Raw genomic sequence first — 26,068 nt, forward strand, 5'->3', positions numbered from 1 at the left:
CACCTAAACCTCTGAATATATCTGTAGTGTTTAAAATTATACAAATTTTATGATTTTTAACTTAGATTTGTGGAATGTCAGCAGATTGTCCCCATCACTACACACACTGTGAGCTACTAGATGAGGCTGGTTTACTGTAAGCTGATTTGTTTATCTTCTTTATGAATCTGCTTCTGTGTTAGAAAACAGTATTTGCTGTATTTGAAAGGCTATCAAAGATACTAAGAAATGGATAGCAAGATGAAAAGGTGTGTTTTTTAACTTTCTTCCATAAACTTTTCTATTGACTGGAAACTGCAAGATATACTTACTACAGTTCTTAGTGGATAAGCTTCGGTGTTTGAAATGCTATTACACCTTGGTGTTCCCCAGGATCCTCAGTCTGACCAAAACTTGATGGACTTCACCATTTCCAGGAGTAATGTGGATAGGCCAAGTCACTGTGATTGAACTGGACTGGCAGAGTCCATGGTGTTCTAATGACAATTAATGGACTTACTGCTACTGCTGCCAGCCCAGATTGTCCGTGCTCTCAATTACCTTGTGTATTCTGCAGGCTTTCTGCTTTTATTTATTCCAAATGGATTAGATGGATTAAGGCTCATCCTTTAGCCTTCCTGGTGTGCAAACACCCCCTACCAACATTAAGGTCAATTTAAATTACCACTGTTAATACTCAAAAGACTCTAAATGGGTTCTTTGTATTATTAAAGATAGGGAAGTAAAATTTCAGTATCTGCTCAGCTAAATCTAGATGTATGCTTGTGGTGCTGTGCACTAAGTCAGGGTTTCATCTTGATCATTTTTCCATTGTCCTAAGTGTAATGCCTGGTTTGAGATAGCTATCCAGGCAGTCTGTAAAGGAGGTTTGAGAGGAAATGTCCCAACATAGGTTGCATTCCATTTTAAAGTAGATACTTGAGAAATATGTTGTCCTCTTTTGATAGATTGAAAAATAGAGAGTTTGAGCTTGAGATTTTATTATTACCCCATTGCAGAGACAATTACCTTCCTTAGTGTATGAATATGGTTATATTTTATTTGACCAGGGGATAACGGGTAAGATAAACCTTTACCTAACTTCATGGTGCAGACAGTTGGTGGTTTTGGATATATATCTTTAGCTGAGACTTACTTTCTCAAGGAATGCCCATCTACAGGTGACTGGAGGAAGAGCCTAAGTTGAGACTTTGTGCTTTAAGTCAAAAGTTTGGATAAATAAAATTAGGTCAGATGAAGCCTACCCTAGATACTCTTGCTGGAGCTTCATTTGCGAACTAGCAGATGCCTTGAAGGTAGAAGAACTCTTATTATTATCTGTTGTTTGTGCCTGAGGTATTGCTGCATTCTGGAGAATTTGATTCCATAGAAGTTTGAATTAAAAACATCCTGCTTGATTTGAGTGTGACCAAAATCAGAACATCTTCAGTTAATGTCTGGTGGAATATTTTGGATGGGAAAGGTATCCTTTCTAAACCCATAAGCCAAGGAATGTGGAATTATTTTAGCATCTGTCACTGAAATTGGCAGAATAATCAAGTCTTCTCATCTAGCATTTTAGCATTTATTTATTTATAACTGCATCTTCCTGTGTTTAATTGGTTTCAGTTAGCTAATTAGACAAGCGCAGCATGGCCAGGAATTGATGTTGGTGATTATTGTTTTCTTCTTTTTCCTTAAGCAGGTCAAGTTGGCCTGGGTCTCAAGTCTAATGATAAACTGGTTAATTTCCTTGTATAAGTAGATTGAGTTGATTTTTGAATACTAAATGCATTACTGAGCTTGGCCCTAGGTCCTCCAAAAGTTGAGAAAATAATACACTGGAATGTTGTTTGGTGCTGTAAAGGATGTGAGAGGCATGCATTTAGGATTGCTTATAGGTGAGAAAAGAAGTCTTTGTCAGTCAGTTACCTTTATATCATGAAGCATATTGTACCAAATAAAAGCAGACCTTGCTTTCAGGCGTGGTTTGCTTAGTGGGAAGGGTTTGAAAACAAATATTTACTCAGGCAGATTGGCTACTTGTTGGTGGCTAAACAGGTACCCTTACAGTGGCTTTGTTTTTATTTGCAGGCAGAATTTGGAACTTGTTGCATTTTTTGACCTGAGTTCAGAACTATCCAAGGTAGTAATTTCAGTTCTGCCATGTGGCACAAAAATGAAAGGGTATCAAGAGCTTTTCATATCCAGTATTGTGGTGGTACCAGATGTTCAGATCTTTTTTCCTCACATTTCAGTTCAGTCCAGAAGGATTGTATGGAAATTAACTCTTTATCCTTGTTATTCTTGAGGATTTTGAGGTTCTGCTGCTAGTGTTCAGTTCATGTTTTTGCATTGATTTCAGCAAAATCTAATCTATTTTACTTGAGCTCAAATGACTTCTCTACATTGTCTGTGAAGAGCTGTCTACTGAATTTGCTATGATACCAGACAGAGATGTATGTTTCTCTTTTTCAGGAATCCTTTCAGTTTAGCATGTACACCACCATTTTTCTGTAAAAAGCAAAACCAGAGTCAGCTCTGGGATTCAGTAAGATTTTTGTTGCCACATTCTGAGGCTGACACTGTGTGTACTTTTGAATGGTTTCCAGTGGTTGGATCTGCCTAGACCCAGTGCTTATTGTCACCACAGCTTACAGCACTGTAGGATGACTTGGAGTTAAGGTGTTACCTCTCATTATTGAACCTCTCTGTGATGAAATACAATATACAGTATAAGTACTAAGAGTTCTTTGTTTTAAACAGAAGCAATTTTTCCATTTTTTACTTGATGGTGGTTCTGTTGTCAAGATTAGATTCAGATGAAGAGAAGGTTATTAACTGAAGAAATTTATTCTGATGCCATTGCAAGTGGAACTAATTTCAATACATAAAATGTTGATAGCTTTCAGATATTTGCATTTTATATACTACCAAGAATTCTGTTTGGTTTATTTAAATCCTGTCACATTGCCAAAATTAATTACTGGTATTTTTTCCTTGCAATTGAAGTGATTACAAGTATGTAACTTAGCTTCAGGCAGCTTTTAGCCAAAACATAATTTAATATCCAGCTGTTTTTCCCAACACCTCCCTCAAGCACCAGAAAACATCTAGCTTTCCAGACTCATCTTGAGAAGCCAATAGCCATGATGTCAGCAGATCCCAGTCCCTAGGATTTTCTGGACTTCTAGGTCACTACTGTTTCTACAAAAAAATCTTGGAACCCTTTTTCCCAATCATGTTTCCATTTTAAGTGCAATTTCTGTCTAAATGGGCCTTCCCTTTCTTCTCCTTTGTGTTTTGAGGCTTGAAGCCTCATTTGAAGCCAAATGGTGCTGTTGTAAACTTCAGCTCTATGGCAATCTAAACAAGCAGAGCCCAAACTTGTATCCAGAGTAAAACCAGCTAATGAGAGGGGGGCAATGCATTATCTGTCTCTTTTCAAGTATCTGTCACTGCAGAAAGCATTTATTGGTTTGCTTGTCATTCAATAGATGCTGCATTTCCCCAGAGTCAGCACTGAACCTCCTGTATGTTATGTCAGGCAATGCTTAGCTGCCTTTTTTTGATGAGGCATAAAAATGAATCTTTCCCTTTAGAACCTTAGTACTTTCTGAAAAGAATGTTGTAGCTGGTAGAACATCATGTCTTGCCTCCCTGGAGCAGAGCTGAAGGAGGGTAGAAGGTATCTGAGGTTGTATCTTGTCCCTGTGCCAGTAGAAGGGCAGCTCTGGGCTCAGGGAATTCACAGCCTGTCCCTGCAGTCCCTCCATTTCTGCACCCTCAGAGGTCCTGTATGCTGTCTGCACAGCCTGAGCTCTGGGATGGTTCAGGGCAGGAGGCTCATTAGCTATTCCCAGAGGAATTTCTAATTTCTTTCTTCATTGATTACAGAGAGGATGTAGCTATACAGGCTCTTTGAATACTCCTTAGAGAAGAGAGATGACTTCTCTTATTAATATCTAAAATGTATGAATTAAAATATTTTGCATTCAAAATTCCCATTAATTTTAGTGTAATTGTTTTGTTAATGTTGGATGTTGACCCCTTAAAAGAAAAACACATTCATGTTTTAAACTTAATTACACCAGATTTTACCGTTGTAATTTTCTCTAATATAACCATCAGAATGTCTGATCTTTTGACAAGTAGACATGTTATTTATAAAAAATAGTGACAAAATATCTGTCAAAAGAAAATAGTGTGTGATGTATAAATATGTTGCAAATTCTAGTAATTTAAAGTATAAATGATTTGGGAAATGAACAGCTTTTTGTAAATTCAAAGTATTAGAACATGATTTTTCTTCTTACTATAAAACTTCACTAGATGTCAGTGTGGAAAGTATTTTCCCATAAATGCAATAGGAACTGTTAATTCCTTCAACTGTTAATTCCTTCAACACATGCAGATTTTAAGATGACAGTTATTAGAATTTGGTGATAATTTATTTGTAGAAATGCATTTTCAGAGCACTGAAAACAATTTTGATCAGTTCACACTGGATTCTAAAAATTGCTTCTGTTCAAAAAGACATAAAAAGTCAAAATTTGTTTCATTACTCAATAAACTTCTGTAAAAGCAGATATGTGCTGTAAATCAAAATGATATTTTAAAATATAATTCAAATAATTTTGGGGGTTAAAAATTGCAGACTCTTTTTTTTTGTTTAATATTTTTTTATTATTATCAGTGAGAAAAAATGTTAATGTATATTTTCCTGCTGTTGGTTTCTGGAGTTGTTTGTATGGGGGGTAGCAAGCAAATGTTCACATAGCTCAAGAAAGGACTTCAGCATTGACTTACACACTTAGAGAAGGAAAGGCATGTATATTTATAGATGTTTAACTCTGACTGGGGAAAGCATTCCTCACCTGTTAGTGTGCTTGTGCATTGTTTTAACTGTGTTATGTTTTTATATTATGTTTGAAGGATCAGGCTATCTCTGTTCTTACATGAGAAGGTTGATGGGAGTTTTTTGGGAGCTGGGTTTTTTTTGGAGCACATTTGTTGTTATTTTATTGAAGCGTCAGTGCTTTTGTTGAAGGTTTGGTCTCCTATGAGATTGACTTTTCCCTTTAAATTAATTCCTTTGGACACACTGAGGAAAGAATAGTGGTTTGGATTGTACAGTGCCTTTGGTTTCACTTTGGTTGAAGTGAGCTGCTGCCAGGAACATTTTACAGATGAGCCTAATTGAACAGCCAGTGAGCACCTGGATGCAGGTATTCCTGCTGATGTACAGAACTGAGGACACCCTCTCTATCCCCTTCTGTCTGATTGTACAGCCCTGAAAAGATTCAGAGGAGATGAACACACACTGCTTCCATGCTGCCTTCAGCTGCCAATTCACAGTTTCTCTCTTGAAGTTACTTGCTTTGAACAGAAACTTAAGTGACCTTCATGCTTTTCAGAGCTACCACAAAGAGGTTGATTCTGTGCAAAGTTTGGATATGACTAAAGAAGCCATAAGGGAAGAAAAATCCCCTATAAACAGTATTTATGCTAGTTTTTAAGCTTGAACTTGTGTAAAAAAGAATCTTCAAAAAATATGATCAAAAAAATTGACTCTGCTGGAGTTGCATCCAAAATTGCATTTTTGGTTGTTTCTAGCTGTTGAATGTATTATGTTTAGAGGCAAAAGGGTGTTGTTTCTTTTTTTTGCTAAGTACTGGCATCACAAATGTACATATTTTATTTTTTTTTAATACCAAAAGGATCATTTTTGTACTGAATTTTACTGTGAAATTAAATTTATGCTAGCATACTCAGAGCCAAGGTTTACTGCACTAATTTGGTATAAATCATATAAATAAATGTGCAACTGCAAATCAAACTGGATGTGAAAGCATACCAAAATTGATTAAATGATGAATACTTTATTCTCAGATCTGAAAATTCTAGAATCCTTGTTAGTTTTATTGACCTTATATGTGAGAATTGTAGATGTGCTTAAATGTTTTCTGAAGTATGGGATAGTTTGGCCATCATATTAACCTTTAATTGCATTTCCCATGGCATTATCACATGAAAAAGTCTGGTCCACAGTTTGGTATTTTTTTGAGTAGATCTTTTTTTGATCACTCTGTTTGGATTCTGAGTGATCACTGGTGCACTGTGTACTGTAACTCTGGGAACTGCTGCTGTAACAACAATTTATATTGCTCCTTTGGAAATGTCTGCATTGATTTCTGTCAGAGGCTGGATTATTATTATTTTTTTTGTTGAACTGGCTGTATATGTGCAGATCATAGGAAAAAGTCAAAGGGCACCAAGCTAGTCTCAGCTGTCTCCCCACTGTTTGTAAGTATTCCCATCCAATCCATATCCCTCAGCTGGGGATACTACATAACCTATTCAGTGTAGAATCACAGAGCCATGGAGTTGTTTGGGTTGGAAGGGACCTTAAAGATCACCTAGTTTCAGCCCCCTGCCATGGGCAGGGGTGCTTTCCACTAGACCAGGTTGCTCAAAGCTCCATCCAACCTGGCTTTGAGCAATTGCAGGAATGGGACATCACTGGCAGCCTGTTCCAGTGCCTCACCACCCACACAGGGAAGAAGGTAACCTTATGTAAGTGGTTTTGTGTGTATTAAATATTTAAGTAATATAGTTGAAGGATTGTTGTGAATGAAGTTGCACAAAAATGGTATGTTTTGCCTTGCCCTTCTCTGTTACCTAAGACTGTATGCCAAAGAGCTTGGCATAAGTACAACCCCTGTTGTACCTTACAGCCTCTACAAGCTTTGTTCCTTTAATTTCTTAAGTAGAACAGCACTCAGCTTGGCTGTAGTTTACACTGCATTTCCTGAGTCCTGGGATTTATTCTCTGCTGTCTACTGCTTCTCACTCTGCTCATAAACCACAACTTAGAATATTTATGACACAGACTTCTGTAGCAATTTATGGGAGACTTCTCAAGGAAGATTAAAGTTGACTGATCCACTCAAGATTGCTGATTTTCCATTTAGAGGAGTTAGGCATGATAAATGTTTTCAAAGAAGATACGCTATGGGAGAACTAGAATTAGTGATTCTGGTTTACTCTTAAGTTTAAAAAATGGGTGGGGAGAACAAATTGAAAAAATTCATATAAACAGTAATTTTGTGAACTCTGTATTGTGGATACTGCAGGAAAATTGTGTCCCATCTATTTCTGCTGGGAGGAGCAGATGGAAAAATAAAAATGTGAATCCTAATTCATGTTCATTAAATTCAGGCCACTGTCTTCTCCTGTTTCCAAAGCTGAAATCTTTTTCAGTGGGATATTATTTTGTGGAGGATAGGGTAGAAACAGAAACTCATGTTTTAGTAAAAATAACAAACAAGTTTCAGAGTAAAACTATCTTCTACTGTTTTCTGGAAATGCTTGCTAGAGGGAAAGTTCTGTAGAAGTTTGGCATACAAATATTTGGTCAATACATGCCAGGACACAAGTATACAATGTACTGCACTGACTTATGTGAGAGGAGGCTATTTAAAGCACAGCCCTCTTCTCATGATGTGACTGTCTCCTGACAGTTTCCTGGTGTAGTAACTGAACCCATCATTTTAGAATATGTAATATATTCAAGTCTTGGTTTGCTCAAAAGCCCATGGCCACAAATAGTACATGGACAAATAAACAGTAATGTTTATAGCATAGAAAGACTGCTTGTGAAGATGGGTTATTTGAGTTACAGATCCAGGCATGTGTGTTCTGTGGACAATTGGGATGTTATCCTGAAAATGAAAATGTGAGTCAACTTGGTGGTCCTCTCTGAATGCTGAACATGAGCAACTCTGCTATTCTGCTTTGTATTGCTGTGTTTCATGGAATCATGTAATAATTTGGGTTGGAGGAGACTTTCAAAGGTCTTTTAGTCCAACACTCCTGCAAGGAGCAGGGAGATCTTCAAGAAGATCAGATTGCTTGGAGCCCCATCCAGCCTGACCTTGAATGTTCCCAGGGATGGGGCATTCACCAGCTCTCTGGGCAACCTGGGCTAGTGTCTCACCCCTCATTATAAAAAACTTCTTTCTTATACCTGGTCTAAATCTGCCCTCTTTTATTTTAAAACTGTTAGCCCTTGTTGCTACACACTTTGCTAAAAAGTTTGTCTTTTTTGTGAGTCTCCCTTACTGAAAGGTCACAATTGGGTTTCCCCAAAGCCTGACCTTCTCCAGAGTGAACAAACCTAGTGCTCTTAGCCTGTCCCCATATAGAGAGGTGTTCCATGCCTCTAGACTTCAGAAGGGATAGTGATGGTATTCTTTGGGTTCCCTTGTGGAAGATCTATCCTTTCCATATCCTGGAGATGAAGTTAGTGACATTCACAAATTTCTCAGTCACTCTCTTTACCCGTACTATTTGTTTCTGAGCCAAAATGAACTGTGGTCAATGAGTATCAATACAAAATTGTTAGATGGAGATTTTTTTTTAGTAGCAGCACTTTTAGGTTTATAACTGTACCAGAAATACTTATGTTAGAAAAAAAAAATCTGCTTTACTGAGATGTGTGTGTGTTGTTCACAGGGCACTGCAGGAGTCCCTGGTTCGGCAGGGGCTGTGAGCACCAGTCATTCCTGCTTTGCTATGTAATGATCTGCACCCCAAGGTGCACCATTTTTAACACCTAGAAATGCTGCCCAGGTTCTAATTGAAAAACTGAAATGTCAACCTTAAAATGAGAAGTGTCAGCCTCATTTTTAAGGTTTTTAGTTACTTAAAGCCTCAAGTAGCTGCCTATCTAAGATTTCTAAGAATGTTTCTGTACTTAACCTCTATTACTTTTAGCTGTTAAGAATCTTTTTAAAGTCTGTTTCTTTGGGAACCTTTTGAAGTTAAGTAAGGGTAAATCTGAAGGAATGGTGGGAGTGTGAAATGGGACAAAATTCTAATTTGAAACCTGGATTCTTAAACCTTTTCTGAGATTTTCTGTATTGCACTTGCCCTTGCCCTTTCAGTTGATGTAATATGAGATAAGCCTGTATAATGCAAAATACAGAGAATGTTTTATTCATTTTTGCTGCAAGTGCTAAAAAGGAAAAAAAACCCACACCAGAAAATGAAAATAAGTAAAGCCTTTTAGAATTGTATTTATAGTATTGGTTTCAAAGCCTCACAGACAGCATCTTATGAAGGTTGTCTAAATACTTGCATCAAGTATTTCAGTAGTCTTTCAGTAAGAATTTAATATGAAGTTATGCTGTAATTATACATGCACACATCTTTGAATTCTACATTTAGAGACAAAGTTTGAATTTAAATGCCTCTTAAAGGAACAGCTGAGATTTTGCTAAACGAGAAGAGTCCTCTAGTTTAAAGGAATATCTTTTGTCTTCCTTTCTGCCTTCTAAATAATAGTGGACACTGCCAGGCTGTCATGGCATTTGGGCTTTGTCTGCTGCTATCATCATATTTATTAATACAGATTTGTATCCATAATTTAGCTGGAGATCTATTTGCCAGTGCATAGCTGAATACTTCTAGCTCATTTATGAGCAGTGTGTGTTGGCATAGCAGTCATCGTGGAAGCAAAATGAATGTTTGTATTTGGATCTTGTGGCAGATGTGTAATACAACAGAGCTACTGCTTTGGCTTAGGCACTTTCCTGGCTCTGTCCCCATTTGAAGTGTTCTCTGATTATGATCTGTGATTGTGGCTCATATTGATGTTTATCTGCCTTTTCAGAATGAAAATAGCATCGTTCTGTTTTCAGGGTTTTTTTCTTGTTCTTGTGATGTTTCAAAGATAGCACAGCATCATACTCAGTGAAAACAAAAGTTTATAATACATTTTTTCTCAGCTTCTATAGGGGTTTCTAAAACAGTTTGTAACCCATCCATCTCATTTGGTAGCTGAAAAGCCAAGGTTTGCAGTCAAGGCATTAGAAGGTACAGATGACTGTATTACTGTGCAGGCTCAAGTATGTTTAAATTATTTTTTGAGAGTAAGTATTCATGTAGGGAACAAATAAGATAAAGAGAAGAGGAAATGCATACTTGCTCCTCTTTTTTACTTTTTTTTTTGGTGGAACTTTGGGGCAAAAGAATGGATTTTGCAGAGTGAGCTTAAGATGTGTATGTAATTTGTCCTCAAAACAGGGTTTAACTAGTCTTTTTGGGTGAGTTAATTTGCCAAATAAAATTTCTACTTCCTAAGAAGCAGCACTTTCTGTTCATTTTGCATTTGCAGGGTGTTTTTTAAAAAGAAATTTCAGCTAGGGTCCTTCACTTTTGCATTTTTATTAATATTAAAGCTACAGCATCAAACTGGAATGCTGTGTCTCAGTTTTAGCTGTCTTTGTGCAGGCAGAGGAGAATGAAAACAGGGGAAAGTCTGAAGATAGAAAGGGCTGGAAAGAAAGAGGAGCAGATTTACCTTTGATTTTCACAAATGTGGCCATGCGAACACCATCCATTAAAAAATGATAAAATAAGACTTGATAATGGGGATATTGAAATGCCTTTTTAAGTTAAATTCTGGCTGTAGTTAATAAGGTAAAAATGGAGTTTCAACCATGATACTTTGCCTTATTATTAAATGAATGGAAAGTATGGGTGAAATAAAACTGTTGCTGCCTTACTTACTGGAGCTTTTATTTCCCCTTGTCCACATGGGCATTGTGAGAACACAAAGCATAACAAATAGTGTTTGCATTTAGTTCTGAATATAGTGAGGTCTATGATCACTCCTCTCTGTGAAAGCAAGCCTGAAAGCCTGTCTGGCTGCCCAAAGACTTTGCATTTCTGCACATGTGATGGATGGGCTCGTTGTTCTGATGAAGCATGACTGTTGTTGGAGGTCGTGGTCACAGGAGAAATGCAATCCATCTTTAGTGAGGGGCAGTTCTACAGAGGCCTTGAGTGCCAAGACAGAGATGGAGCACTTAATTTTTTATTTGATGTAGAGGGCCAGTGCAGAGACACTATCTTGTTTTACGATTTTTTTTTTTAATTACCAAGAGGTGGGAGCTGTGTCCGGTACAAACATTAACTATTTTAGATATGTTGGCTTAGGTCCCAAGAGTAATGAGTCTGGAGGTTGCAAATGTGTGTATTTCTATGGCCAGATCGCTGATGAGATAGGGAAATCAAACCTCTGGCCATGCACAGATGGTGTTAGACTTGCCTGTCTGGGCATCCATCCTTAGGAGCTGAGGTCTCACAGGCTGCATGCTAACTAGAAGAGAGTGTCTGTAATCAAGAGAAACATTATGGCCTGGGGAAGTTCTTCAGAGCAATTCCCATCAATACACATAATAGGTGTGTATTTTAAGTACCTCTAATGAGTAGGAACTCGTGTTAGGGGAGAATGTGAAGGTGGATCTCATTGGCCAGGCACATTCTTTTACGTGTACGCCTTCCTTTTTTGTTTTCTAGAATACTTGTAGGTGTTTGATATTGGTTGTGATGAGAGTTACTGAGCCCTTTTCATTCAGACAAAGAAGCAGCAAATTAGGAGTAACAACTTTTTTCCCTAAATTAGTTGTAGTTGGACTAGTGTACAAGTGGTGTAGAATTACATGTTACCAGTCTCCTTATGCATCTATTTTGGTTTTTAAGCTCTAAAAATGAGATTGTTCTCTCATGGTGGGTTTATTTGGTATTTTAATTAGTTTGCCTAAAGACTATGTCTGAATACTGTATAAGTGGCTGTTTGAGAAGAAGGTAAAACGCTTTCTCTAAGAGTGAAGAATGCTAATTATCTTTTTGCCCTTAGCTTCTGCTCTTAGACCTGTGGGAGACAGATGTTATTTAGCAAAGGGAGGGATGAACATCACTTCTTCCGGGCTCAGAAGTTAAAACGTGAAATGTGTCTGCTGTGGTTCATTGACATGTCTGTTCTTAGATTTGTTCTTTTCAAACCTTTCATACCTGAAAGGTGTCAGGAAACATCAGCACTGTCAGTACAGAATCAAAACTAGGAAGGAGCTGTGTGTTCACCAGCAAATTGGAAATTCAACTCATGCTTAGGCTTTGAAAAACAGGATATATTGTATACCTACTCACAGGGCTCACCATTCAGGAGTATAATATGTTACATGATCCCAATTTTATCTTTCTTGTGCTCGTTTCATTTATTTAAGCTTTCTTTAGTTTAACAGTTTTAAACTAAACAGGTATGGATTTAAGTATCTGAGGTAATGCAAGTGCAGGGCTATAGTTAAAAATGTGCTTTCCTTTGGAGTTTAATAATTTGGCAGTTGACCTGTTTCTTTTCAGCCCGATTCTTGTGCTGTGTTCATCATCCTGGTACTGGAACAAATGGCACATAAACTCTTTTGAGAGGAGAGGAGGGTTTGCATGTACCAATATTCAGTTTATTTCAGGTTAAGGTTTCTTCAAAAAAATATTAAAAGCAAACATTTTTGCTGTATTTTTATTTGTCTTTCAGGTTGATCCAGCTTTGAAAGAAAAATTAAAACCCAGCACTGTGACACTGGAATCTGAATATGAGGTAAGATAAATTTGTTGCCTGGGGCCCATAACCTTGGCTACCCTTGGTTACCCTGGCCGCTGGTGGGTCGTATCTGTCCCTAACTAAAATTAGATCAACCATCTGCCTTTGACTCACTGATGTCCAATAAAAACAAGGTTTTATGTAAAGAAAGGTTTTTGAACATGTAGTGCTTCTTTCTGAACACAGCCTTGCTTTGATTTCCAGGTGTCAGGTTCAGTGGTACAAATAAATTCACTACTTCTGTGGTTAACCTAGTTTATAAATGTAGAGCTGATGTTGGCCTTGGAGGCAGTGTGTGTGAATGTATGTCAGCACTTCTACTGCATGAGTTTGGATGATCTTTAGACCAAATTACAGTGCATGATGTATTTTATGTTATTTCTTGTTTCTGAATTTTATGTGTGTCTTTGAAACAACTGTCATTCCTTTTGCATGATTTCAGAAAAAATTATAGAGAAATAGTTCTGTCTTCCTTCAACATTGCATTTTCTTCAAATATTACTGAGCTCTAAAATGTCTGTTTTGACTCAGTTATCCCGAGTCTCATAAATTTCAGGCCTACAAAAAGCCATGTTAGAAAAACTGGGAAAAGGCTCTCTGTGACCAGAAACAAAGGATAAAGCTATTTAAGATTATTCCTAATTTTTAAAAATTGATTGAATCAAATGTCCAACTAACACTTCATCTACCTCTGAGGCCTTTATGCTGAATACAGATTTGTTTTCTTTCCATATCACATTTCTGTCACAAGCCTTTGAAGATCTCGATTGCACCCACTGCTCTCATATTTAGATATCCAAATGGCAGTACATGGTCTTGATAATAAAATTTTAGTATTCTATTACTCTTTTGTGGTTTGTCTGAAATAAAAATAAAACTTACCTTTTGTATTTTCACAGGCCTAATTTCCCAAAATATTTGCTAGTTTTTACCATTACTGCAAATAGTTTTGGGCTCTCCCCAGCTATAAAGAATTGTGATTTCTGATGCAGGGAATAACAAGATGGAAAGTTCCAATGGAGACTCAAAACTTACAAATCCATTAAGTTCTGATTGCCTGTGGGATTTCTGTCTCTCACTTTCCATTCAATATACTGTAAGGCTGCTCTGATTTATTTATGTGGAAGAAAAAGTAAAAAGAACCACAAGCAGTAAAAAGAACCACATCTCAAACTCAATACCTAACCTCAAAATCAACAGATCTGTATGCAGATATACCTTACTTTTTTTTTCAGAAGATGAGTAAACAGGTTAAGGATAATATTTAGATAGCCATAATTCCATTATCTTTATGGATAAATCAATGCTAATAAAATGCATCTGGCATAATAATATATTGCAAGCTTTCTTGTAATGTATTCTGATGGACAGAAATGACAGAAGCAATCTTATTTTTTTTCTTACTCTAAACTGTAAAGTGTTTCCAGACTGAAATTCTTCCAGAGTAGTGCTTGGGTGTTACAGAAGGCAGATCAGTTCAACAAAACAAATGGATCTGCATAATGAAAATAGATTTGGATTATTATTTTGAAATCTAATATCAATATATATTTTACTGTGGGCACCAACTTTCAAGCATGTATTAATTTCAGTGAGACTTGTGCAGCTACCAGCAGTCATGCACATACTTTGCAGCCTCCACACTAAGTGTGTGACAATTTTAAGTCACTATTGCCTCTGTATTCTAAATCTAACTAATCACCCAGTTACAGCTGACATTTAGGAAAGTAGTTTTCTGTGGGCCCCATCTTTTCCAGACTAGAGGGGTTTGGGTGGTTTCTTTATTTTTTGACTTGTCCAAAATACAGCTCTTAGGAACACCTTCTAATTCAATATATAGGTCACTCTGAAGGATTACACTGGTGGCTGTTACTAAATATGGTGTGATAAGAGATCAAGGGCAGTTAAATAAAAGTTGCTGTTTTGATATGTAAAGCCTTATTTTACAATATTATTAGCATTACATCTGCAGCTGTTACTGAGGATACTGTGCCAGCTCTTTTGAAGCGTGGTTGTCTGATACATGCAAATGTCCTTTGGCCCTCCCCAAGACTTTTAAAAATATCTTACTGTCCTTATAGAAATGTACATATTGAATACATACTGAATTCTTTTAGAATGTCATAATTTCTTCTATAAGCATACATATATGCCCTTATGGGCATATTGGAAAAAATAAGGACATTTCCAATATTTCAGACATGTTGAAGTCTGCATTTTGTCTCTAATGTGGTGGTTGTGGTAATGTAAAAAGTTATAATCACAGACCTAATTTATTGTGAGAAAATTAACATAAATATATTTTCTTACCTTCTAATTTACTAAATTATATCTTCTCAAACTATAATAAGTTTATTTCATACAGGAGTGGTTTTGATCAGGATACTATTTTGAGGAAGGAAAAATATACATGTGTAATTCATACTGCATGTCTTGTATCTCAGGTCTGTTAATAATGGCATTTATCTTGTGCCTTGGGACATACCCGAGGAGCAAGCTACCTTTGCATGCACCCTCCATTGTTTATGCATTCCTCTCACACACTTTTGTGTCCTCATATGACCAATTAGTCCCTGCTGCTCCCCTTTGCCTAATAAATCACAGCTCTGTCCACTAGTGATGCTGGTACTAATGTGAATGTAGTTCTGCTGCTGAGCTGGGCCTTGTAGAACACACTGTAAAAAATGTCAAGTGTTTGACCTGTGACAAAAGCCTAGAGTATTTTATTTGAAAGGACAGAAATACTGTTTGAAAAAGGGAGATAAAAAACCTGATTAATATGATGAGTGAAAATCATTCCTGTAGTTGTTTAGCAATCATAGTACATTCCTCTTCATGTGTTTAATGCAGTCTCAAAATAGCATTCTTTCTTCTAGCACTTGGTTTCTGTGGAAATTAATGGTCTTACAAACACTAAAAAATCTGGCATCAGTCACATCAGATACCAAAATATAGAACTGTTTTTAAGAGTTTTTCTAGCAAATAAAAGCTTGCTTAAGAATTTACTAACATTTTGCCATGGAAAAATAATTTAAGTTTGCATCAAATTTGTGATACTCAGTGTGAATCAATAGCAATTGAAACTAGAGGAAAAGATTTCCCAATAAATAAAAAGGTGAAGGATTGCTATGGAAACAGTAAATGAGTTAGTTATAAAGCAGGAAAGACTGATAAAAGATGCTAAGGGCATCAGAGCTGTCTGATAACTAATCTGACAAGGATAGGAGTAAGAGGATGGTGTTGCAGCAAACCAGAAATAAACTAATGAAGATGTAAAATAATGAATAACCGTGTTGGCAAAGTAGCAACATTCAAAAAACATATCTGTATTTTTTTAGAGAAAGAAGTCCTTTATATTCAAATCAGATGTGCTTCCAAACTCCTTAATAATCAAACAAGATGTTATTGAATACCCAGTAGACTCTGATGGTTTATAGCTATGTTCTAAGAATGGGCTTAGAGACTTCAGTAGCTGCTGAAAATTTCAGTCTGGGAATGCTGATTCTCTGGGAATCATCACTGGGCAGGAAGGTGGTACTAAATTCCAGTTCTCCTTTTGGTATATGGATTTTGAGCAGGGCTTTAAGAACAGATTAGGTTGCAGAACAGGCTGACTGCACTTAGGGCTCTAAAAAATTCCTTAAAAGAAACTTAAAGATTTAAATAATATTAAAGGTACTGAGGAGAATGGTGCTTTCATATAAATACTTTCATAGGAAGAAAGTGATACTGATTGAACATTTTTTATTGCAGAAAATACACTAAAATTATAAGCAAGATCTGTTCTTAATAGCTGGAAACATCATTTGAACACAACAGCAAACAAAATGAGTCTTTTGTGTCTCAGAATATCAAAACTAAAACCTTAGTTTTTCTTCAACTGGTTGCAAGGATGGCATAATTGACATAATAGGCTGGTCTGCAAATGTCAGACTAGAGAATGCTGCTTTCTTGACTTAAACAGTACGAATGTTGAACAGGTTTTGTTCCTTATAATTTGATAAATCACAAAAAGCCAACATTAGCTCTGGACAGAAGTTCTTTAATTACAGCAAAAGACTTGTAATCACAGTATTAAAATGTATATTGAGGACAGTTCAAAAATTAAAAGTAGGTATATGGAGAGGTGTTTTGGGAATATAGCCTATATATTTACTGTCTTAAAAGAAGAATTTGAATAAGCTCTTCTGAAAAAGACTCAGGCCACTTATTGCTCATCTGACATAACTTCAGGGATTGTAGTGCCAGCAGAATGGATTAAACTTTTTTTCAGGGAGTGGCAAGTGTAGTAGCACAGTAACTGCATCCAAGTCTGTAGACATCAGGAATGCTCTAGGAAGAAATTCCTGGATGGCAGTTGAAATCTACAAGCAATCTTGTTGCTGTCATTATCAGTACCAAAGGATTACAGATTTTGTTGCTGCTTAAGAATTAACAGATTAGTGTATTGAATTGATTTGCTTCAATGTATGTGAAGATACTGGTGGTTAAATGCCTTGAGCTGTTTGAGAGCTTACAGAGATGTTAGGAAAATACCCCTCCTTAGTGACTGTTGTGACAATAAATAGGTTGAGATAAATAGAGGTTGAGATACTTTTCTTTTCCTTTTAATCAGTCTGTTATTTTCATGTGCTCTTCTTCCTTGGTGCATTGTCCAGCCTAGGCATTAGATTCTGAGTGCCCTCCAGGCTATGTCTGGGACAAGCTGAGTTTCTTGCATTTCAGTTTATTCACATGTGAAATATCCTTTTACTTTGTTATTTCATTGTGTGTCGTCAACACAGTGTTTTGTAGAGAAGTACAAAGTCATGTTACTTTATCATGAGTAGAAACTACCATGGGAAAAATTTTAGTTCAAATAGTTAGGCATTTTATTCTGAGTGGATGTACAGTCCATATAGTTTGGCCTTTTCACAACCTATAGTTTTGACCTTCTTGACATCTCAGTAGTTTCCTACACCACAATTCAATGTGTTCAATCTATAAACTATGCTCATAGTTTTCCATAGAGAAACACAAGAAGGTGGAATTTGGTGATGGATATGGCACAGGAAGATTTGTGGTGGAAAAGCCTCTTGCAGGAAGAAAGCCTCTAGGGTAAAGTTCATAGGGTATCACTTTTTAGTGGTGTTATTTCTGGAATGCATCCCTATTTATAGTCCTGTAAAATCTTTCCTGGTCATCTCTTAGCACAGGATTTTTTCTTAACTGAGAGCTGTTTCTTTCATATGTGTTGCATTTACACTTTCCTTATCCAATAAGAGGACACTGATGTCTCACAGATGGAAAACAAGGTGAGTGATTATCAGTCAGACAGCAAACATGGTTGGGACTGTTACAAATAATCTCTTCTCATCCTTCACTTTTTCTCCTCACTCCAAAATAGAATCCTTGGTACCAACTTGCATTTCATGTGTATTTTCTTAGTTTCTAATGCCACATGAATTGACCAACTCTTACCATGCTAGGGCAAACACTGTGTGTTGTCTCAGTCACAAAAAAGCCCCAAAAGTTCTAGTAGGGCAACCTGCATGTGCACATCATGGATTAATTTTTTCATTTACTGTGTTAGGGAATGCTGCTAGCTTCTGCCAGGCAGCCAGTATGGGGAACTTGTGCAGCTGGCTAAGAGAAAGTGTTAAATATTCGGCCTTGCTAATGGGCCTCCAGTGGGGAATTGTTGGATCTTTGGTATGAAATATCTCTGAAGTAACTCTAGTGTAGTGTGTGGGAATTTAGCCACACAGTAGAGGCCATGTATGTTTCTCTCATTGTCTCCTGAAGAAGATACAGCAAATTTGAAGGTAATTTTGAAGTTCTTGTCCCGGCTTTTGCAAGAAAATTCTCCTGTTTGTTTTTCTTAGATTTTTGTCTCTGTTTTTGACCAATTTCAAAAACACTATCTGGAATATTTTTGTGATTGTCAGTGTACTTCCAGATGATGTCCACATGGACAATCAAATCTAAATGTGAAATGCTTTAAAAATTATTATACAATTCTTTCATGTTCTTTGCTTCTCTAATTATTGTTACCCATCATTATTTAATGTTCAGACTATACTACAAAAATGTACTCTGCTTTAGCAAGTTACTGTCAGAGAATGGGTTACTGCTTGTCCTAACAGGTTTACTGTTCAAACAGAAAAAAAGTTTCTGGTGGAGACTGACCATGGAGTTTGAACAACTCTTAGCTAAATAATCAAATTTCTGAAAATTGAATGGAGAAGTTCACATGACTTCACTGACTGTCTAGTAAAACTTGGTATTTGCCCAGGTATAGCTGGGAGGCATCACTGAGAAGTTCAAAGGCTGAGGAAAATAGTCTTGATAGTTCAATATGTAATAATAGATCTTGTTCATAGCATCTTCCCTTCAAGTCATTGGAAAGCCAGTGTCCCCCTGTGCCATCTTACACCTCCAACACAAATAGTATTTAATCACAATGCAGATAAAAACCAAAACACCTTCCAGATCCAGAAAAACCCCAGACTTTACTTTCTAAAACTTCATCTTCAGGCTTGTAAAAATTTAAAAAATGCCAAGATCTTTCTAAGACAGAAGTATTTCTGATTTGATTTGAAGACCTGTTGGTTCTGATAGAATGAAATGTAGAGTTACATATTATTTGTGAACTGTACTGAGAAGTACCTTTACTGTTACTGGCAGTACAGTATAGGAATAACATTTCTATCACTGTCCTCATCAATTAGAAAGGGGATGTTAGCCACAGAGAAGAAACAGGAGGATTTTTTTCCCTATGAAAAATTGCCCAGCAGCACAAATCAAACAGTAGCCATGGATGTTACTGAAAAACTATTTATGGCTGAGAGATTTGAGCTTGCCCTGTTAATATTTTGCCCAGATCATAGTTTCTCAACAGAGAAAAGCATTCTGTTTCAGCATATTAATTGATAAGCAAGCTCTGGAAGAGAGGTGAGTAGAAAATCAGCAGGGAAGTGTACATGATAAGCAGAAGTCCTAAACTCCAGTAACTGTGTGAATGTTACCTGTACCAACTGAGACCAGGGTTAAGGGGGAGCATGTGAGTGGCAGGAAACTGAGCCCACCAATTCAGAAAGGTCAACTGCTTGGTAAAGTTGACTGCTGATTTGAGGAGTGTCATTACTTTAAAGTAGTTACTTAATGGCATGGATTTAAATTTAATTTGCTACTGTTGTTGTAAACCTTCTCTAGGTGTTTCTTTTCTTATGCCCACACACTTCTGTTAGTAGTTTCATGATGGTAACTGATCACTTCTTGTTTTTAGCCCTTTGCTGTGGTATTCATTGCAGCTTTTCCCTCTCACATAAGAAACCTTGTTTTTCATATCTCTTCAGAAGGAAAAACACCTTGTGTGACTCATGGGTCTCATTTTTTTTATCCTGGTACACCTCATCCTTTTTTTATTAGAGTGTCTTTTTATCTTTATTACAAGGACAGACTGTGCCAGATTTTGTATACAGAAGGTATAAAAACTGTCCACACTTCCAAGTATCCATAGTCTTAGGAAGTTGTTGAAATAAACTATTTCTGTGGTGTCAGGAGGGCTTTCTGGGATCCAGATAGAGACCAGCTGTAAAAATCTGTATGTTCTTCTTAGCAGCAACAGAACTGTCATTCTTTAGTCTTACTGGTCTCCTGCACTGTTAAAGATCACACATACCCTTCAGTCAAGTTCACCTTTATTTAGCTGAAAAAGATGCTGCAAACATCCTAAAAGTCTATCCCTGGCTGTTCCTATTTTAGAGATTTGTGCTGCTGTAACTAGGACATCCCTTTACAAAGTTTTGTGTGATATAAACTTACCAAGGCCAGGCAGACAGATTTGGGAAATTTGTTGGTCCTGTTGACTTGGCTAGGTCTCCCAAGTAGTGAATTTAGGGATTAATCTTAGTAAATAGCACCTCTCCTTTTGGGGCAGAATAACCATAGCTTGATCAAACTTTCTGTATGAGGGAAATGAAAACTATTCTAAAGGTACTTAATTGCTTAATTAAAAGTGGAATTTGCTGAACATGGGATGTTTGATTTGAAGTTGTACTACTGCACTCATGCTATTATTTATGTTTGACCTTTCTGAGTTTTGTTTTGCTTAGGAAAAGAAGATACGCTGAAAGTAAATGACCCATGCACACATTCTCTTGACTTTATTATAAAGTGTGTGAATCTTTTGGACTGAGAAGTCCATCTTAGGTGATCTGCAGGTGTAATCCATAAATGGCACTGGATTATCCCCTGAGATTTCATGTGGATTTTAAGAGATTCTGAATTTTAAGAAGGAAAACTGCTTGTAATTGTAAATTAGGAGGAAATATTGGCAAGGCCAAATTCCTGATGGAAGTCTGCTTTGTGTTATTTTCTCTTATGCTAAAAATTCAAGGCTGGGTACTAATGTAGCTTACTGAGTACTTTGTATCGCTGTATCACCTTCACATAAAACTGTGAGAGTACTCTGTGAACATTAATTAAACTCTGTGACACCTCTGGAGGCAAGTTCTGTTTGCATGCATTGCATGGGAAAAGGTTGCACAGACAAATTGGTGGTGCAGTTCCTCAATACTCATCTTCTGTGACATAGTCACTCAAAGATGTTTCTTTTCACTCTCAACCCAATGTTTCCTTCAATGTTTTTTTTTCCTTTCAAGTGTTTCCATAGTTCTATGCTTATATAGGATTGGTCATAAGCAGTATGAATTTATTTCCCTTAACTATTTTGTTTTTCCTGGTTGGAGCACAGCCCCACATTGTTAAATTGGCATAATTAAAGGGAAAATAACACCTGGGGAAAGAATGTCTTAAACCAGTTCTTCATAGGTTGATTAATTGTTCCATGGATGAATGCTATTGGATCCCAATGAATTCAGCAAAAAAGCCTCTGTTGGTTTTTGCCAGTCTTCAGCAAAGCCAAAAGGAGAAGCAGCTCTCTGCATGCTTACATGCCAGTCCCCCCTCACCCCCAGCAATTCTTCCCTTAATAAACATAAAGCAGTCTTATTCTGGCCATAATTTGCTGCTTACTAACTTACTTGTTTACTAATATAATAAAAACTAAACATTCTCTATTTGGAAAAAAATACTTACTTTTAAACTGAGGATTCAATCACTATTTATGGGCTATTAAATCCCAGATTATTAAATCACTAGTTGCAGATATTAAATTATGTCACTTCCTAGGCAAAGTAAGTAACACCCAGTTTATATTAAGAAAATGAAATGTCAAAAAGATGGCTCTGGGAAAGAGTTATTAAAAAAAAACCACTAAAGCCATATCAGGGCAATGATGACGTTCAGATTTTCAGTCATGCACAAGACAGCAGATTCAATGTTAGCTGTAATTCTGTACTCTTCCTCTATGCATCATTCTGGAGCTCCTCAATATACCTTTTGTCTCTTCAAGCTTTTTTCACACCTTTAAAAAACAGACTGTTCAATTGGTTTAATTTTTTCACTGCCTCTTAAAGCCATGAGGATATTTTTTCCTGGCTCATCTTTTGTCTCCAAATGAGTTTGCTTACTATAATGATGGGAAATAATTGTGTCTCTGTATCAGAGCTATTTCTTTCTGTGGTGTTCATCACAGAATTTATTTCATCAAGCTGTAAAGTAAACAGGATTCTCTTATCCCTCCTTTCACATGTGAAAAACTGAGACTAAACCCAAACATTTTTTTGCAAGCAGCCACCTTGAATTCACTCAGCCTGAACACTAATAACTCTAAATGAATTTCTGCAGGCTTCAGTTTGTGTATTGTGGCATGAAGACTATCCTACAAGAGTAGAATTCAAACTCTTTTTTGAATGTTATTTAATTTTAAGGCTGTCAGAGGCTTAGAACTTCTAGCTAAGCCAGGCATTTGAACCAACAAATTAGAAGTGAAGGGTTTTTTATGTCCTTTTTGGTACCATTGCACCAGTCAAGCTGTTTAGCAAGTCTTAAAAGCCAAGTGTGGCAAACAGTTGAACATACTTTTCTTTTTCACTGTGCTTATCTGAGTAACAGCTTTTTTTTCCCTTGAATTTACAGCTTCTGTCAGTCCTGTACTCTTAAGAGGCAGTTTAGCTGATTTAGGGAGTGAATCAGTAGATTTAATGGACTATACTGATCTTACTTTAAACAGCTAATTTTCAATATCCTTTGGGCTATTTGAGACAAGCAGGAAAAGTGCTGCTGATCTGATCTGATTACATTTCATTGTAGTCTCCAATGATTGAGTGTTTAGTACATTTGAATTGGGAGAAGTCTTTTGGTTTTTAGCCTTCCAGTTAATATAAATTTCAGTTTAGTAAAAGCTGAAAGTAGTTTACCATGTGATGTGATGTCTTCATAAAGTTAGGTAGGCAGAGTCCAAGTGACTAAAATGGAAAAAATAAATAAATTAAGAAGACCTAGCCAGACAGAATGGAAGATGTTGACTTCAGCTTCATCTAAGAGCTGAACTACCTGCTTGCCTGAATTCTCACTGTGCAAGCTCAGACAATCTGTAGGAGCTGTGTAACTTTGCAGCTTGTGCTGCACCTAATTAAGAGGGCTGTCAATCTGGTCTTACTCTCATCACTAAGATGAATTTAAAATGTAGCTATGTGCATGTCATTAGCCTACATCTAATGTAGCTATTTATTCTGGGATGATTCTGTTGTAAGAGTTTTCATGTCAGTGACCAAGCAGAAAAGGCAGGGTTTTACTCAGTTGTATGTGAGGTACTGTCCTGGTTTAACCTCAGCAGCCAAGCCTCATGCAGCTGCTCACTCACTCCTTCATGATGGGATGGGGGAGAGATTTGGAAGGGTGAAAGTAGGGAAACATAGATTGAGATAAAGACAGATTAGTAGCTAAACCTTAAGGTGCTGGTGTAAGCAAAGTAAAACCAGGAATTCATTTACCAATTCCCATGGGCAGCTGGTATTCAGCCATTTCTAGGGGACCAGGGCTCCATCACTTCTAAATGTTGCTTTGAACAACAAGCTCCATCTCTCTGAATGTCCCCCTGTTCCTCCTCCTTCCCCCAGTGTCCCATGCTGAGCACGGTTCCTTGTGGTGTGGGATATCCCTGTGGTCACTTGGGGTCACCTGCACCTGTGTGCCCTCCTGTGCACCCTCAGCTCACTGACAGCTGGGGTGGAGTGAGAAGCAGAGGCAGCCTTGGCTCTGTGTGAGCTGCTCAGCAGTAATGAAAACATCCCTGTGTTACCAACACTGTTTTCAACACAAATCCAAAACAATTCCCTATACTTGCTACTGTAAAAAAAAAAAAAAACTCTACCCCATCCAGAACCAGCACAGATATATGTGAAAATAGCTATTTAATAGGAAAGCATTGCAGAACAGATTTTCACATCCCCTTTCAGTGGTGATATTCCTTCTTATACTTATCCACATGCAGCAAGAGTGCTCTGTTATTCCAAAATTGGATAGCATCCGTTCAGGAAGTTGGTATGTCAGATCATTCTGCCTTCTGATGACTGATCCCATAAACTAAATTTTTGCAGATATTGTCCCCTGGTAGTAAGGAAGATGCTTTCTTCTTGAATTTCATAAGATACTACAAAATGTTTATACATGACACAGAATGTTAATGATGTCTATAAATATGATAATTTTAAAAAATATAGTCTTCCTAAGTATGCATAAGAACCTTTATTTCTTTATATTTTGATTGATCAATGGCTCTTATTTGTCATCTCTTGCAATGGCATTCAATGCACATAACCCTTGGCTGTTTTATTCTGTCAGTGTATCCCAGTGTGTTTTCTAGGTACCATTAGGTACCATTATAATTTCTGTTGGAAACTGCCAAGATACTTTCTGGTACTGGTTTTTTTGGATACTATAGTTTTGAAATGCTTCCTGTTTTTGACAAACCTCCTCTCTGTAAAGCCTTTGTGAAGTTTCAGGGACAAATTAATATGAACTTTTTTGTAAAGATCTTCAGTGCATGTCTCTTTTGGTAGACTTCTTTATGTAGCCTATCTTTAGATACCACAAGTTTTGTTGTACTTATTTTAGAAGTTGATTAATGTTCAGGTTTTGGGAGACAAACAATTTTGGAATAGTTGAATCCTCACAGGTGTTTGATACCTTTGTGTTGAATTGAATTAGCATGCATCCCTTCTGTTAAATCACAAGATTTATTTTAAGTGTAGTTTCCTTGAAGCATCCATTAAAATCAGATGCTAAATTCCAAATTTGCAATCAGAGGGGAAAGTCACTGTTGTGTGGAATGATGAGTACTTTTGCTCTTTCTCTCTCCTTCCATGTCAGCTTAGATCCCTTCTGGTTGAAAAGAAGTACCAGCTAAGCATAAGATGTATAAAGTAATAAAGACAATTCTTCAGAAAGACCTATGCCAACTCTACTGTACCAAAAATTCAGTTGCTTCTGCCTTGTGAAAGTCTGCTATGTTTGTGCATGTGTTCTCATATATCTTCTGTAGAGTGTTGCCTAATTTCTTTTGATATCTGACTAACCTCATTGCAATTTCTTTCCTCAGTTGGAGAAGTGTCAGGAAACTTTTACATAACATGAACTAATAGCAGCAGGTCTTTTCTGTTGTAGCTGTTGAATTTTTCTGCAACTATTATTCAAGTCCCTGAGAGTTTGCCACGTTTTTGAATGATTGATAATAGACAAATTAGGCTACAGGCCCAGGGCAGGATTAAGTATTTTCTGGTGTATTTTTACAGCATCTGCTGAGATGAGGCCTGGATCACAGGTCAGGTTTAAGTCCCACTGCAGGATGTATTGTTCATTACTGGGATGCAGTGTTGCCCTGTTCAGTAGTGTCTAGGACAGCACTGATTCTGTGCTGGCATGTGAGACCTGAGGTCTGTGTCCTGAGAAGGCACAGCTATGCCTCTGCCAATAGGACTGTGAAGATTCAATGTATGTTTGTGTTCTTTAACTGCAGCACATGGTGGGTGAGGTCAGAAGGGCACCTGTTCTTCATTTTTGTTGCCTCTGAGTCATTGGTAGTTCTGAGCGGGGACGATAGGAGTAGTTAAAAAGGTAATTAAATCTAGTTTTTTAATACCTGACTGTTCAGTCAGTCAGGCAGCATATGTCATGTATGACTTAGTAGAGGCCTGTCTGTGGTGGCTGGGTACCATGGGAAACTAGGCAGCAGAAAGCATTGCTTTCCTCTCTCAAGTTAAAACCACGTGGATTGAAGGGGTTTGCACCACTGCTGTCTCTCTTTGTGATAGATAATAAATTTTTTCCAGCATGCTTTGTATTTTTGCTGACAGGGTACTTCAGCTCACTAATTACTAATCCTTCTGTTTGAGCTATACCAATGCTTGTCATTCCTACTACTTCAGTGCTTGGCAGACTTGCAGTTGAAGAACAGATCTGGAAAACAAGGTGAGAGAAGAAAAAGTGTATACAAGGTATCTTTGGTCTTGCTCATATGCTGCAGTGCTTCCTGACCTTAAATGTTACTGACCTGCTGACAAGCAGATGCAGTAATGCCTGTCTTAGTCATTTATGTAGCTATATGGATAACTATTAGGTTTTTTTTTTCTTGTTGAACTTCTCATGCAGGGTAGATGAAAGTTCATCAACCCAATGGTGGTACTGAGTTTCTGTTGAAAAAATAAATCAATTTGAAATCATATCTACTTTATATCATGGATCTATCAAGGTGAC

General features: G+C 37.1%; 1 protein-coding gene across 1 annotated transcript in view; it reads left to right on the plus strand.

Moving 5' to 3' along the window:
- COX16 (cytochrome c oxidase assembly factor COX16) overlaps positions 1-26,068 on the plus strand; it is a 46,661-nt gene that overhangs the window by 17,882 nt on the left and 2,711 nt on the right. Inside the window, exon 3 of the mRNA XM_079309880.1 lies at positions 12,362-12,424. Within this exon, the coding sequence (XP_079166006.1) occupies positions 12,362-12,424 (63 nt within the window). The remainder of the gene's footprint in view (positions 1-12,361; positions 12,425-26,068) is intronic.

Source organism: Erithacus rubecula, assembly GCF_903797595.1.
Source record: "Erithacus rubecula genome assembly, chromosome: 6".
NCBI classification, from domain to species: domain Eukaryota; kingdom Metazoa; phylum Chordata; class Aves; order Passeriformes; family Muscicapidae; genus Erithacus; species Erithacus rubecula.